Consider the following 12,172-nt stretch of genomic DNA (forward strand, 5'->3'; position numbering starts at 1 on the left):
TTCCCACATCACAGTGGAAGAAGTTTGACTCACATAAATCAGAGTCATCAAGAATTCTCTAGACCTATCAAAAGAGCACTGGTGATATCTATTGCTTTTTATTCTTTACAGATTGAATGGAGACTTGCAACCAGACTTGAAACTGGAATCACATGGACAGGAACCATTCACATACAGAGTACCTGAGAGCTCTGGAGTGGATTCAGACCATCTCACTACGATGCGTTCGCTCGTAACTGCCAATGGTTCGCATTGTGCACATGCCTGAGCATCTCAACTCCATTTCATAGGTGTGCATAATTTAGAGGCAGTGCAATAGTACACATCACTTGGTTGTATTTGACACAAGTGCTTGCAGTGCTTGCGGTAGGGTATAGTCAACCACAAGTGCTGTGTTCACTTCCGATGGTACCCGATGTACCGATGGTTACTTCCTGGAGATGACGTGCGCAAGTGAGTGCCTTTAGACAGGCTGGTGGGCATCTACATACACAAAGCGATTGCATGCCAGGACATAGTGGGCATGTTTATGCCTTGCCGTGCGATCGCCTGCCGTGCCATCACTTAGCCGAATTTGCACAGGCTGGGAGCGAGCGTACGCATCTACTGAGTGAGTCTAGATGGGCTCCGCAGCATGGAGCTGTAACTTCAGCAGAAGCGATGTTGTACTGGTATTGGAGGCCAGTCAGGTAATGGAATTTATAGGGGTGCATCCCCAGGGATTGGATGCTGCGATCAGCTGGTCTGGGAGCAGCACTCTGAGTGATGGAGGAGAGTCAGGTGACTGAATCCAACATGGCTACGGCCATACTGAGTTTGGAGGGAACTCTGGTGTGCAGCCCGAGTGCAAGCACAGAGCAGGAACCATGTAGACAGACCTCCTAGCCAGCTGGAGATGATGTGCAGTGCAGGCAGACCTCTGCATCATTTGGGAGTGATGTGCGGTCACAGCGCGAGTGCTAGCTGGAACAACACCACAGAGGTAAAACATAGAAGTCTATGGGAAAAGTTAGTCAGGATCGTGATATTGGTTTTGGATCTGGATTCTTTTTAAAACATTGATGAATACAGCTAAAATCATGTAACTTAGGCCTGTTTTTGCTCCTACAGTATTATTAGCCTCAATGACATTATTTTCCAATCAAAATTGACCACCTCACAGCTCACAATATTGTTCATTAATATTGGCCAAAGGCTAGCTGGCTAAACTAAGCAACAAAGCAGCAGCACAAACACAAGGCAGTTTAAAAGAATATAGCACATCTATGAAACATTGTGGCACAGTAGTGGCAGACAGAATGACAGAATGGCAGTTTAATAAACTATACAACCCCATAGAAAGAATATTTTCATTAATCAAGAACTAGATCAGAGGGCAGTACAGGGAAATGGAGGTGGCTTATGTATAACTTTGTTGTGGAAGAGAGGTAAATGATTGATTGAATTTTGATTGACCAATTGATTTATTGATTGATTAAGAAAATGTAATTTGAGAAAAGGCCATAAAAGAGTACAATTTACCGTATATACTCGAGTATAAGCCGAGTTTTTCAGCACATTTTTTGTGCTGAAAAAGCACCCCCTCGGCTTATACTCGAGTCATGCCCGCATGGTACGCTGCTGAGTAGCGTACCATGCGGGCCGCTGTGCAGACTGTGTCACTGTGACACAGCCTGCACCGCGTGTGTAGCGCTGACCGGACGGAGTTCGGTCAGCACTACACACTGCCAAACACACAGCCGCCGGAGCCGGCAGCTATGTGTTTGGTATAATCAGCAGCCACTGAGAGTCTGTCAGACTCTCAGCGGCTACTGCTGCTCCCACTGCGGGAGCCATCTTCCGGCTCCCACAGTGGGTAATGGGAGAGACGTCGTCATGACGATGTCTCTCCCATTATGCAAAGCGGCGGAGGAGCCTGTAGCAGCGTCGGGACCAGGAGCGGGGTTACAGGTAAGTGTTTGTTTTTTTTACATTTCTTTCTACTGGGGGGGCTACTACCGGGGGGTACTACCAGCGGGGGGATATCGCTACTGGGGGCACTACCAGAGGGGGGGATTAATAATGGGGGAACTACCAGGGGGGGGATGTTGCTACTGGGGGCACTACCAGGGAGGGGGGGAATACTGGGGGCACTACCAGGGGGGATGTTGCTACTGGAGGCACTACCAGGGGGGTTAATACTGGGGGCACTACCAGGGGGGATATTGCTACTGGGGGCACTACCAGGGGGGGGGGATTAATACTGGGAGCACTACCAGGGGGGGATGTTGCTACTGGGGGCACTATCAGGGGGGGTTAATACTGGGGGCACTACCAGGGGGGGATATTGCTACTGGGGACACTACCAGGGGGGGATTAATACTGGGGGCACTACCAGGGGGGGATATTGCTACTGGGGGCACTACCAGGGGGGGATTAATACTGGGGGCACTACCAGGGGGGGATATTGCTACTGAGGCACTACCAGGGGGGGTATTACTACTGGGGGCACTACCAGGGGGGATATTACTACTGGGGGCACTACCAGGGGGGGATTACTACTGGGGGCACTACCAGGGGGGGATTACTACTGGGGACAGTAACAGGGGGGGATTACTACCAGTAGCTGCTGCATTTCCCACCCTAGGCTTATACTCGAGTCAATAAGTTTTCCCAGTTTTTCGTGGTAAAATTAGGTACCTCGGCTTATATTCGGGTCGACTTATACTCGAGTATATACGGTATCTTGCCAGGTTCATATTACTGAATAATACTATAGTAAATATGCTTCATAATTCTTTTTTCTTTTATTTTTTGTGAGGCACCACATTATTTCTGGTTAAAAACGTGTTGCAAATAAGTAATGTATTAGAGCCATAACCAATAAAAATATTTGTCTATGTAAAAAAGGACTATAACCAATGCCCCCCAAAAATGCAGCCCATAATAAAAAAGAAAAGTGGTGCAAGATGGAATTGTTCTTTGGCCCTCCCACCCACACTTCTGTTGCATATTAAAAAGGACATGCATAGTTTAACCAACCAAGCACTTCAGCAAAAGGGACTGCCATTTTTGTGGCTGAAGTGTTTGGTTTGTTTTTGAGCCCCCACAAATCAAGCTACCAATGGGCTTAAGGCTGCTAACAGCATTGTTAATCATCTCTACACTGGGAAGAATTCATTACACTGCACAACAATGAAAATGTTTCCAATGTGAAAATAGTTACTTCTAATTGATTTCAACATGCAAAGAATGAATATGACATTTAAAACTCTCAGTTAGCTCTGAGTTCCGAGATATAGCCCATTTATGATGATGTAGGGGTATTCCTAGTGAAGTGGGCAGAATGGAGAGAATCTTACCAGCAATCTGTGTTCTGCGCAGAGGGGACGGGGCCTAATGAACCAATTAAATGAATCCGTTATTTGTCCTCTCCCCTATCCAAATATATGCAATTCACGGGATTACCCACACTACATAACTGTGGTGCACTGAGTGACAAGCATAGTGAGCGATTCCACCAAGACATTTCAGCAATGGAACAAAGATATCAGGGTAGGTGAATCACTACTGTTGGACAGTGACAAGAGATGCCCCAGAAGAGGAGTACAAGCGACAAGCAAAGAGAAAGCACCCCCATGAATAGGCCACTATATTAGATAGTACTTTCATATGCTGTATGTTTGTTTCATATTCTGTATGTTTGTTCCATATGCTGTATGTTTGTTTCATTTTTCTGTTCTTATTTGTGATTGATTGAATTAAAACAACTGTTATTTATTTTCTATCAAGAAAATATCAGATTATTTTAAAATAGCTTTTCACTATGACTATATTACTAATGTACATACAGTATAGTGCAAGTAGTGTAGCTCAAAAAATAGAGCTAGTAAAAACATTCTGAAATCATTTTAGTTTTTCTTGACCTCAAATTAGTAATGTATGACTATTTTTAGAAAGGAAACAAATGAAAAGTATTAATTTGTTGTACAGTGTTATCATCCTCATCCTTCTCACCCTTATCACTGTTAACATCATCATCACCACAAAATATTAGCTAATCACCTCTGGAATCCACCATTACAGAAGTCTCTGTACTTTGTTGCACTTGGCAGCAAAGGTTTCCTCATATAATTTGTAGTTTATTTAACATGAGTTTGTCCATGTTTTGAGGAAGTAGCCTCTTACGTGTATCATTCACAAGGTTCTCAGCTGTGCTAAACGCTCTTTCTGAGTACACTGGGCAGCTTAAGTACACCAAAACTAGTTTGTACAAGTGGCTCCAAATTGCCTTATTTTCCTCCAAGTAATCAATAGAACTGTGTGACATCCCAATTTATACATTGTCACTAAAATAATCCTCCTCCCTATTGATGCTTAGTGTATCAGTTTGAATTATGGTAGAGGTGTCAATTTAGGCAATTCTTTTAAGCCTGACCAGATGTCAAATTGGTGTTTCACTTTGGTGCGCTGAGTTGACTCATCATCCTCACCCCTAGTCGGACCCTTGGAAATGGTCATTTTTTTTCTGGCAGCAGCATTTGCAAGAGAAACTAAAGCAGGAGACATTGTGCCATTTGAGCTGACAAATTGCTAGCAAGGAGCTCCTTGCATCTCTTAAGATATGTGTCAGTTAGAAAGAAAGATATTGCTTACCTATGATCAAGCATGGTTGCCAAAATGTAGTGATCCAATTGCAAGATGTTGACAACTTTTTGGTCCTGATGAAGTGAATAAAAAAATGGATCTACAAGTCCAACATACTTAGTGGAATCACTTTATTTCATATCCTCCTTCAGTTCCTCTAGCTGCTTTTCCAGTAGTTTCATAAGGGGACTCACCTGACTCAAACTGGCAGTGTCTGAACTCATTTTATTAGTTACTATTGCAAATGGTTGCAGTAGCTCACCAGTGTACTGGACTAAGGTACATTCCCTTTCTCTCCCTATGTTATGGCTTGTTGTGTAGGTTTGGATTTCTTGTTGCTGTTGCTGGCAAGGGGGTCGCTCTGAGCCCCCTCAGCCCAGCGCATAACCAGTGGGGGGTGCAATCAGCTTGATCGCCCCCCCACAGGAGACTTTATAGCAGCTGCGAACAGTCCACCAGTGCAGCCCAGCACACAGCAGCGTGTGCTGGGCTGCTGTGATGAAAGAGGGGGTGAGCCTTACTGGACCCAGGCCCCCACCAGGCCCCCCCAGCAAGCCCGGGCCCAGGTAATTTGTACCCGCTCCCCCCCTCTCGGCACCCCTGACCACCGCTACTAGGGAAAGGTAGGGTAAGAAACTATACATTGCTTGTTTGGACCTGCTTCCACTATCAGTTTCTGGTAACATCCTAACCTACACACAATGTTTCACAGAAAGAGCTATAAACATGTTGGTGAACTGATTTGCCTGTTTTAAAGATGACACTTATATTTGTACTGAAATATCCATTGGAAACACAAATAATGGAAGTTCTAGAGCAAATTAAAACCAATAAGACATGGATAAATACCACCTGCACACACATGGGGGGATGGGAGCCGCTTAGGTCCCAGAAGCTTTAGGGGCTATTATTGTGCTAAATATATTTTAGATGCTTTTTAACACTCCTGTCACCAGCTAACTACAATGTAAAATAAAGAAAAAAATAGTTCTATGCCATCCGCGTCACTAAATTCATTTTCAGCCATCCCTCTGACTTTTTATTACAAGTCGCTGTCACTTGGGTGCCCCATGTTTTTTTTTGCAGCCCCTATGTAACCTTGATGCTTGAGTCTTTTATTACCCATATTATGGTTTCTCTGCAGCAGGGGTCCTCTGAAGAAAGACAGTGTTTTAAGCTGGATTCAGTATGAAAATAGGAGATCATGTCTCTCCAGTGCCTTGCCCTTGCATCTCTCCAGCCTATTCTCCATGTTTCTCCAGCTTAATTCCCCCATCTCTCCAGCCTCACCCTCCTGTGTCTCTCCATTCTCTTCCCCATCTGTGTATCTCCAGCACCATCATGCCCTGTGACTTATATTTGATTTCATTCCTCACTGCTGCACCCCACTTTATATCTATTTAATTTGTCTGCTGAGCAGCCCCAGCCGCAATGATCCCTGATCTGACCATTCACACCCCCGCAGCATCCAATCATGCCTTTTTTACTAACTTGATATGCAATCTGGTATGTGGGCTGGTCCTCCTCTCTCTGCTGTGGCATCCCTAGGTGCACTGCAGAAATGAGACAGACATCACCACGTCTCATTCCTGGCCTGCCATTGAAGGGGGAGGTGGACCAAGTCACTGTAGAGCTGCCCACTTGCAATATATATTGATATGGACTGCGTGGCATGCAGCATCCATCATCATCAGGCAGTAAGTGAGCGTCCTGCTGTGGGTCTATTGAGGCGGAATACATTCTGACTCCAAATACAACTGACGGGATGCAGATCTGCCCTGTTCTGGCCCACTTGGCTTGAACACTATGGACACAATGCTGAATTGGACATAAGTTACACTGTACAACAAATTAATTCTTTTAATTTGTTCCTTTCTGAAAATAGTCATTCATTACTAATTTGAGGTCAAGAAAAACTAAAATGATTTGAAAATGTTTTTACTAGCTCTATTTTTTGAGCTACACTACTTGCACTATACTGTATGTACATTAGTAATATAGTCATAGTGAAAAGCTATTTTAAAATAATCTGATATTTTCTTGATAGAAAATAAATAACAGTTGTTTTAATTCAATCAATCACAAATAAGAACACAAAACAAAACAAACATACAGCATACGAAACAAACATACAGCATACGAAACAAACATACAGCATACGAAACAAACATACAGCATACAAAAGTACTATCTAATATAGTGGCCTATTCATGGGGGTGCTTTCTCTTTTCTTGTCGCTTGTACTTCTCTTCTGGGGCATCTCTTGTCACTGTCCAACAGTAGTGATTCACCTACCCTGATATCTTTGTTCCATTGCTGAAATGTCTTGGTGGAATCGCTCACTATGCTTGTCACTCAGTGCACCACAGTTATCTTGTGTGGGTAATCCCGTGAATTGCATATATATGAATAGGGGAGGGGACAAATAACGGATTCATTTAATTGGGTCATTAGACCCCGCCCCCTCTGCGCGGAACGCAGACTGCTGGTAAGATTCTCTCCATTCTGCCCACTTCACTATACTACATTGGGCTCTATTTATTAACATTATTTTTACTAAAATAAAGTGAAAAAGGGTGTTTTCATACCCTTTTCACATTATTTTAGTTTCACCTGTAGTTATTACAGGGCAATTGGAGTAGAATTAGTAAAATTCTACTCCAACCCCCAGTATCACTTATTTTTAGTAAAGCAGATCGCATTTCCCATAATTGTAATGGGAAATGTGATCTGTGTGCAAGTTACTAAAAATAAATTGTAAAAAAATACCGGGGGAAGCCCTGTGATAATAACGCCACCTGGAGGTGGCGTTATCCAGGGTCTCCCCCGGTTACCGGGCTCCCACTCTGCTCTAACGGAGAGAGCAGAGGCGGGAGCCGGTACCAGTAATCAGCTGTGTGGTCTAAGTAGACCGCAAGCTGATTACTGTAAAAAAAAGAAAAAAAAATTAAACATTTTTTTTTTCCTTACCTGAATCCAGGGACCGGTGATCGGGCCTCCGGTGATGGGTCCTCTCCGGTCAGCTGGTCTCCCACAGTGCACTGGGGCCCGGTCATCAGGTGATCGGGTCCCAGTGCAGTATGGGAGATCACCTGATCGGGAAGCCCGGAGAAGATCACCGGAGGCCAGGAGGATGCAGGTAAGTGTAATGAAGGGAGGGGGGGTCGCGGGGGTCCGCGATCGCGGGGGGCGGGACTTAGCACCGGGGGCGGGGCTTAGCGTCAGTGGGGGGGTAGTAGCGGTGGTCGGTCGGCGCATGCGCGGGCTCTTAGTCGTGGTATTTTTTCCGAAAATACCGCGACTAGAGTGCGGATGGGATCCGCAGGGACAGAGCTTTATCGCAAGCTCTGTCCCTGCAAGGGATTTATAGTAAATCCCTGTGATATTGCCTGAATTCGCAATGCGAATTCACTCGGTAATATCACACTACAATCCGCATTCAATATGCGGATTGTAGTAAATAGAGCCCATTGTCATAAATGGGCTATATCTCGTAACTCAGAGCTAACTGAGAGTTTTAAATGTCATATTCATTCTTTGCATGCTGAAATCAATTATAAGTGACTATTTTCACATCGGAAACATTTTCATTGTTGTGCAGTGTTATCTGTAATACAAAGTACAAGGGAAAATAACATTTTACCATCATGTGTTGAACTGTACCTATTGCAAGATGTGTCCAGTTCTCAACATCAGCAAATGTGCCAGATTTTTGGCAAATGCAAAACTAGCAAATTTACATTCATATTCTGAGCTAAAAGATGTGTCCAGCTCAGCATTTGTAACATATGCTCCTTGTTTATGGCAGGTATACACCAAATATACTTCCAACTAAATCAAAACTGAACGTACATGCGCGTATAGCATAATATACACTCATTAAAGATTGTAGAGTGCAGTGCATGCCATGTTTCTGAATAAAGACTACATAATTGATAAAGAAGCCCTTACAGTACATTCTACATGAATACAGAAATGTTACATCAATACTGCACATTAGGTACTGGATGGGTTTATTGGAAACATGATTTATTACTTCCTAATTATGTACACTATATATTGATAGTCTCTGTATTGGCCGTTAACAATGTTACTTCACTGCAACATTGAAAGCTGACATTAATCACACATTTTACTTAATGCGGGACATAGACTATACAGCAGTGATTCCCAACCTCGGTCCTCAAGGCACACTAACAGTCCTGGTTTTAGTGATATCCATGATTGTGCACAGATGGTTAAATCAAAATAACTGAGGTACTAATTAAGTCACTTGTGCTCTAGTATGGCTATCCCTAAAACCTGGACTGTTAGTGTGCCTTGAGGACCGTAGTTGGGAAACCCTGCTATACAGTTATCTGTCAGATTTCTGTCCAATCTGGCTGGTTGGAATGAAAATCTTGTAATGTATGGGAGCAAATGACAATCGATCATATGGTCTTACACCATGGAAAATGGACAAAAATGATTGTTCAAAGTGGTTAACTCCGTTTGATTTAACCAATTTGTCTGAACAACCATTTTTGTTAAGTTTCCAGTGATTGTGAGCAAATGATCGATTGTCATTTGCTCCCATATAGTACCAGATTTTCATTCCAACCGGACAGATATCTAACGGATAATTGTATAGTGTATGAGAAGAATGCATTCCCTTCATTGCAAAAATTAAATACTATTTATGTTCATTCAAACAAGGATTTATCAAAATATACATTTTGGGGGAGATATTTAGTTTTTTTTTATGTATTTACGTAATCAAAGCAGTTACATACATCACTGAAATGGATGAAACAATTCTAAATACTGTTATGTTCAAACAGGTTTAACTTTAGCTATTATTCAAAACAAGTCTGTGAAATGACCAGCAGAGGTCGCTAAAGATCTATTCAAAACTGTTTAACATCTAAAATTGTTTGCAATGCATACTTTATGCTTACTTTGAGCTACTGGGAACTGTGAAACCACATACTTTCAGCTGCTGATTCTCAACAGAACCAGAAGGTGTCTCTCAAATGAAATAAGTGATGTGCTTAGTCCCAATGGTAGTGTACATAATAAAAAAAATCCCTCTGTCATTCCGTGAACTTGAGTCTGCTGGGTTATTGCCCAGGTCTCTGAAGGGGGAAACACAGCAGTGGCTGCTTTGCAGTTTTCCATTTCTACTCTCTCATCCTTTGTTATGGCTTCTCCTCCACCCCTCCAACTGCAGTGCAGTGTTAAGCTGGTCTTCCTCAGTGAGGAACAGAAGAAAGGAAGTGAGAATGGAAGTGGACATGGTTCATTACAGCTGACCAGCAGCCTAAGCCCAAATATACTTGTACTGCATTTCCACAATGGGGAAGAGGAAGCTGACATGACCCTGACTGATGGTAATGTATCGCTTCTATTAGTGTTCTGATCTGGAATGAGCTTGGCACTTTCTCATAGAAAAACACATCAGGTGTAATAGAGTATTTCATTCTAGTTATCTAACCTCTAACTCACTTAACACATACTCATCTTACACAATGTATTGTAAGTCTTTAATTATTGACCTGAGTACAACAGGTTGTCACCTACTTTATAATTATACAAAGAAGTAAGGACAACTGCCAATTTCTCTTCTTTTGCAACCCAGGAGAAGAGAGTAAAGGTGGCACCATGTGCAGTGTTATTATCACTGTCAGTGTTATTCAGATACTGTAGCACCTGATGCAGAGTTAACTCTCCAGTTGTATGCATAGCTGTGAATACCATTTTTCTAAATGTATATTGTAGCTTTATTTTTTTTTATATAATTGTAGCCTTATTCGGTATGTAGGCTAGGAATGTGAAAAATGTAAATAATATATATAGAGGGTATACGTTCAGGAAGCCAGCCGTCGCAATGTCGACAGCCGGCTTCCCAACTACCTAATCCCGGCGAGGGTTAAATGACAGGCATCTAAATCTAGACGCCTGTAATTTTACCGAAGCCGGGAGACCGGTGCCCAGCCTCCCAATCGAAGTGATGCTGAGCGCCGGGTGCGGACAGCGGTGGGGGGGGAGGTTAGGTTAGGGGCTCCCGGGTGGGGGACTTAGGGTTAGGCACCCCCGGGGGAAGGTTAGGGTTAGGAACCCCCCCAGGGGTGGGGGAGGTGGGGTTAGGTTTAGGCACTTAAAGGGGGGGTTAGGGTTAGGCACAGGGGGTGGTGGTTAGGACTAGGAACCCTAAAGGAGGGTTAGGGTTAGGGGTAGAATTAGATTAGTTTATACTTACCTTTAGGATGACCTGGATTTCCTCTGTCGGGCTGCCGTTGCCGGGATTTGCGGCCAGCAGTAAATCATACCGAATGCATATAGAGATAGGATAGTGTTTATGCATATTTATTGTATATCAGACAATGTATTTCATGTGTAATGGTATATATGTAAACTTATGGGTTCCAGGTAAAAGCCAGAAGCAGTGGCACGAGGTAGTGTAGAAAGTGCTAGAAAAAAAACACGTGTGTAGGCTAACTATAACTGTAACTGTAACTGTAACTATAACTATAACTGTAACTGTAACTGTAGCTGTAGACTGGAAGGTGCTGGTGCCCCAGGCAGGACAAGGAGGGTCATGCGGTTGTAGTGGAGGGGATATAAGGCACCGCATTAGCGCAGGAGGACAGAGTGTGGTTCCCCCACGAGTGCTCAGGCTGAGGCTAACCGGCTCTGTTAAGGTAGCAGAGATTACAGCGGTGGTCGGGAATCTCAGTCACTGAAGCCAGAGTGGGTTTACCTGGAGCTAAGTGGTGGCTGTGTCCGGCTTGAGCTCCGCTGGCAAGGGAGTATGGAGCGTGCAACTGGCCCTGAGGTGACCGGCACATAGGCTCCAGTGATAGCGGCTGGTTCTGGGGCTAAGCTCCGACAGCATACAGGTCTAGAGTGCTCCACTTGCCCGGGAGTTGCAGAGGTGGAGGCGTTGTCCCGGGTTGCAGTGGCAATAAGCAGTAGGAGGAGGCAGGACAGGTGGGCGGACCCAGATGTTCAGTCATCTCCGGGAGAGGACAGGTTGGCGAGTGGTGAGTGACAGAGGAGAGGCGGCCCGTTATATGGCAGCTGCAGCAGCAGATACTAGCATACTGGCAGCGACTCCTATGCAGACAGTGGCTTGGCTGATTAAACGCTCCGCAGTACCCACATGTAGTAAGAGACTGTCTAGAGATATTCACTCACTTCACCACAGCAGTGGATTGTATGTGGCCAGCATTCAGAGCTTATTGTAGAGCCCCTCGTTTGGTAGTGATAGTAGGAGGGTAGTGGGGGACCAGACTACACTGAAAGTGCCAGCAGAATAATTCTTATCCACAGGATTACAATAGACCCATCAATGGAGGATTGTTAACAGCCAAAGGTTTAGATAATTGTTCACTAAAGGGTCTGGATATAAACCAGAAGAGTTGGGGGAGGACTACAATTATTTCGTATAGCTATAGTTATTGCTGATTGACAAGGACCAGTTCTTTAATTGTAATGCAGGAGGATGCTACCAGGGAGTTAATGATGCCAATACAGCATCCCTCAGCATTGGGTTACTGAGGGGACA

At 44.0% G+C, this 12,172-nt stretch overlaps 1 protein-coding gene across 2 annotated transcripts in view; it reads left to right on the plus strand.

The window, feature by feature from the left end:
* The first annotated feature begins 9,746 nt into the window (after nucleotides 1-9,746).
* Nucleotides 9,747-12,172, plus strand: part of LOC148519353 (histone-arginine methyltransferase CARM1-like) — a 200,177-nt gene continuing 197,751 nt past the window's right edge. For both annotated transcript variants that reach the window (XM_088476635.1, XM_088476636.1), the window contains exon 1: nucleotides 9,747-9,995. In XM_088476635.1, coding sequence (XP_088332761.1) covers nucleotides 9,806-9,995 — 190 coding nt within the window. In that variant the 5' untranslated portion in view covers nucleotides 9,747-9,805. The remainder of the gene's footprint in view (nucleotides 9,996-12,172) is intronic.

The sequence above is a fragment of the Taudactylus pleione genome, unplaced genomic scaffold (assembly GCF_031769625.1).
Source record: "Taudactylus pleione unplaced genomic scaffold, aTauple2 ptg000190l, whole genome shotgun sequence".
In the NCBI taxonomy this organism is placed as follows: Eukaryota; Metazoa; Chordata; class Amphibia; order Anura; family Myobatrachidae; genus Taudactylus; species Taudactylus pleione.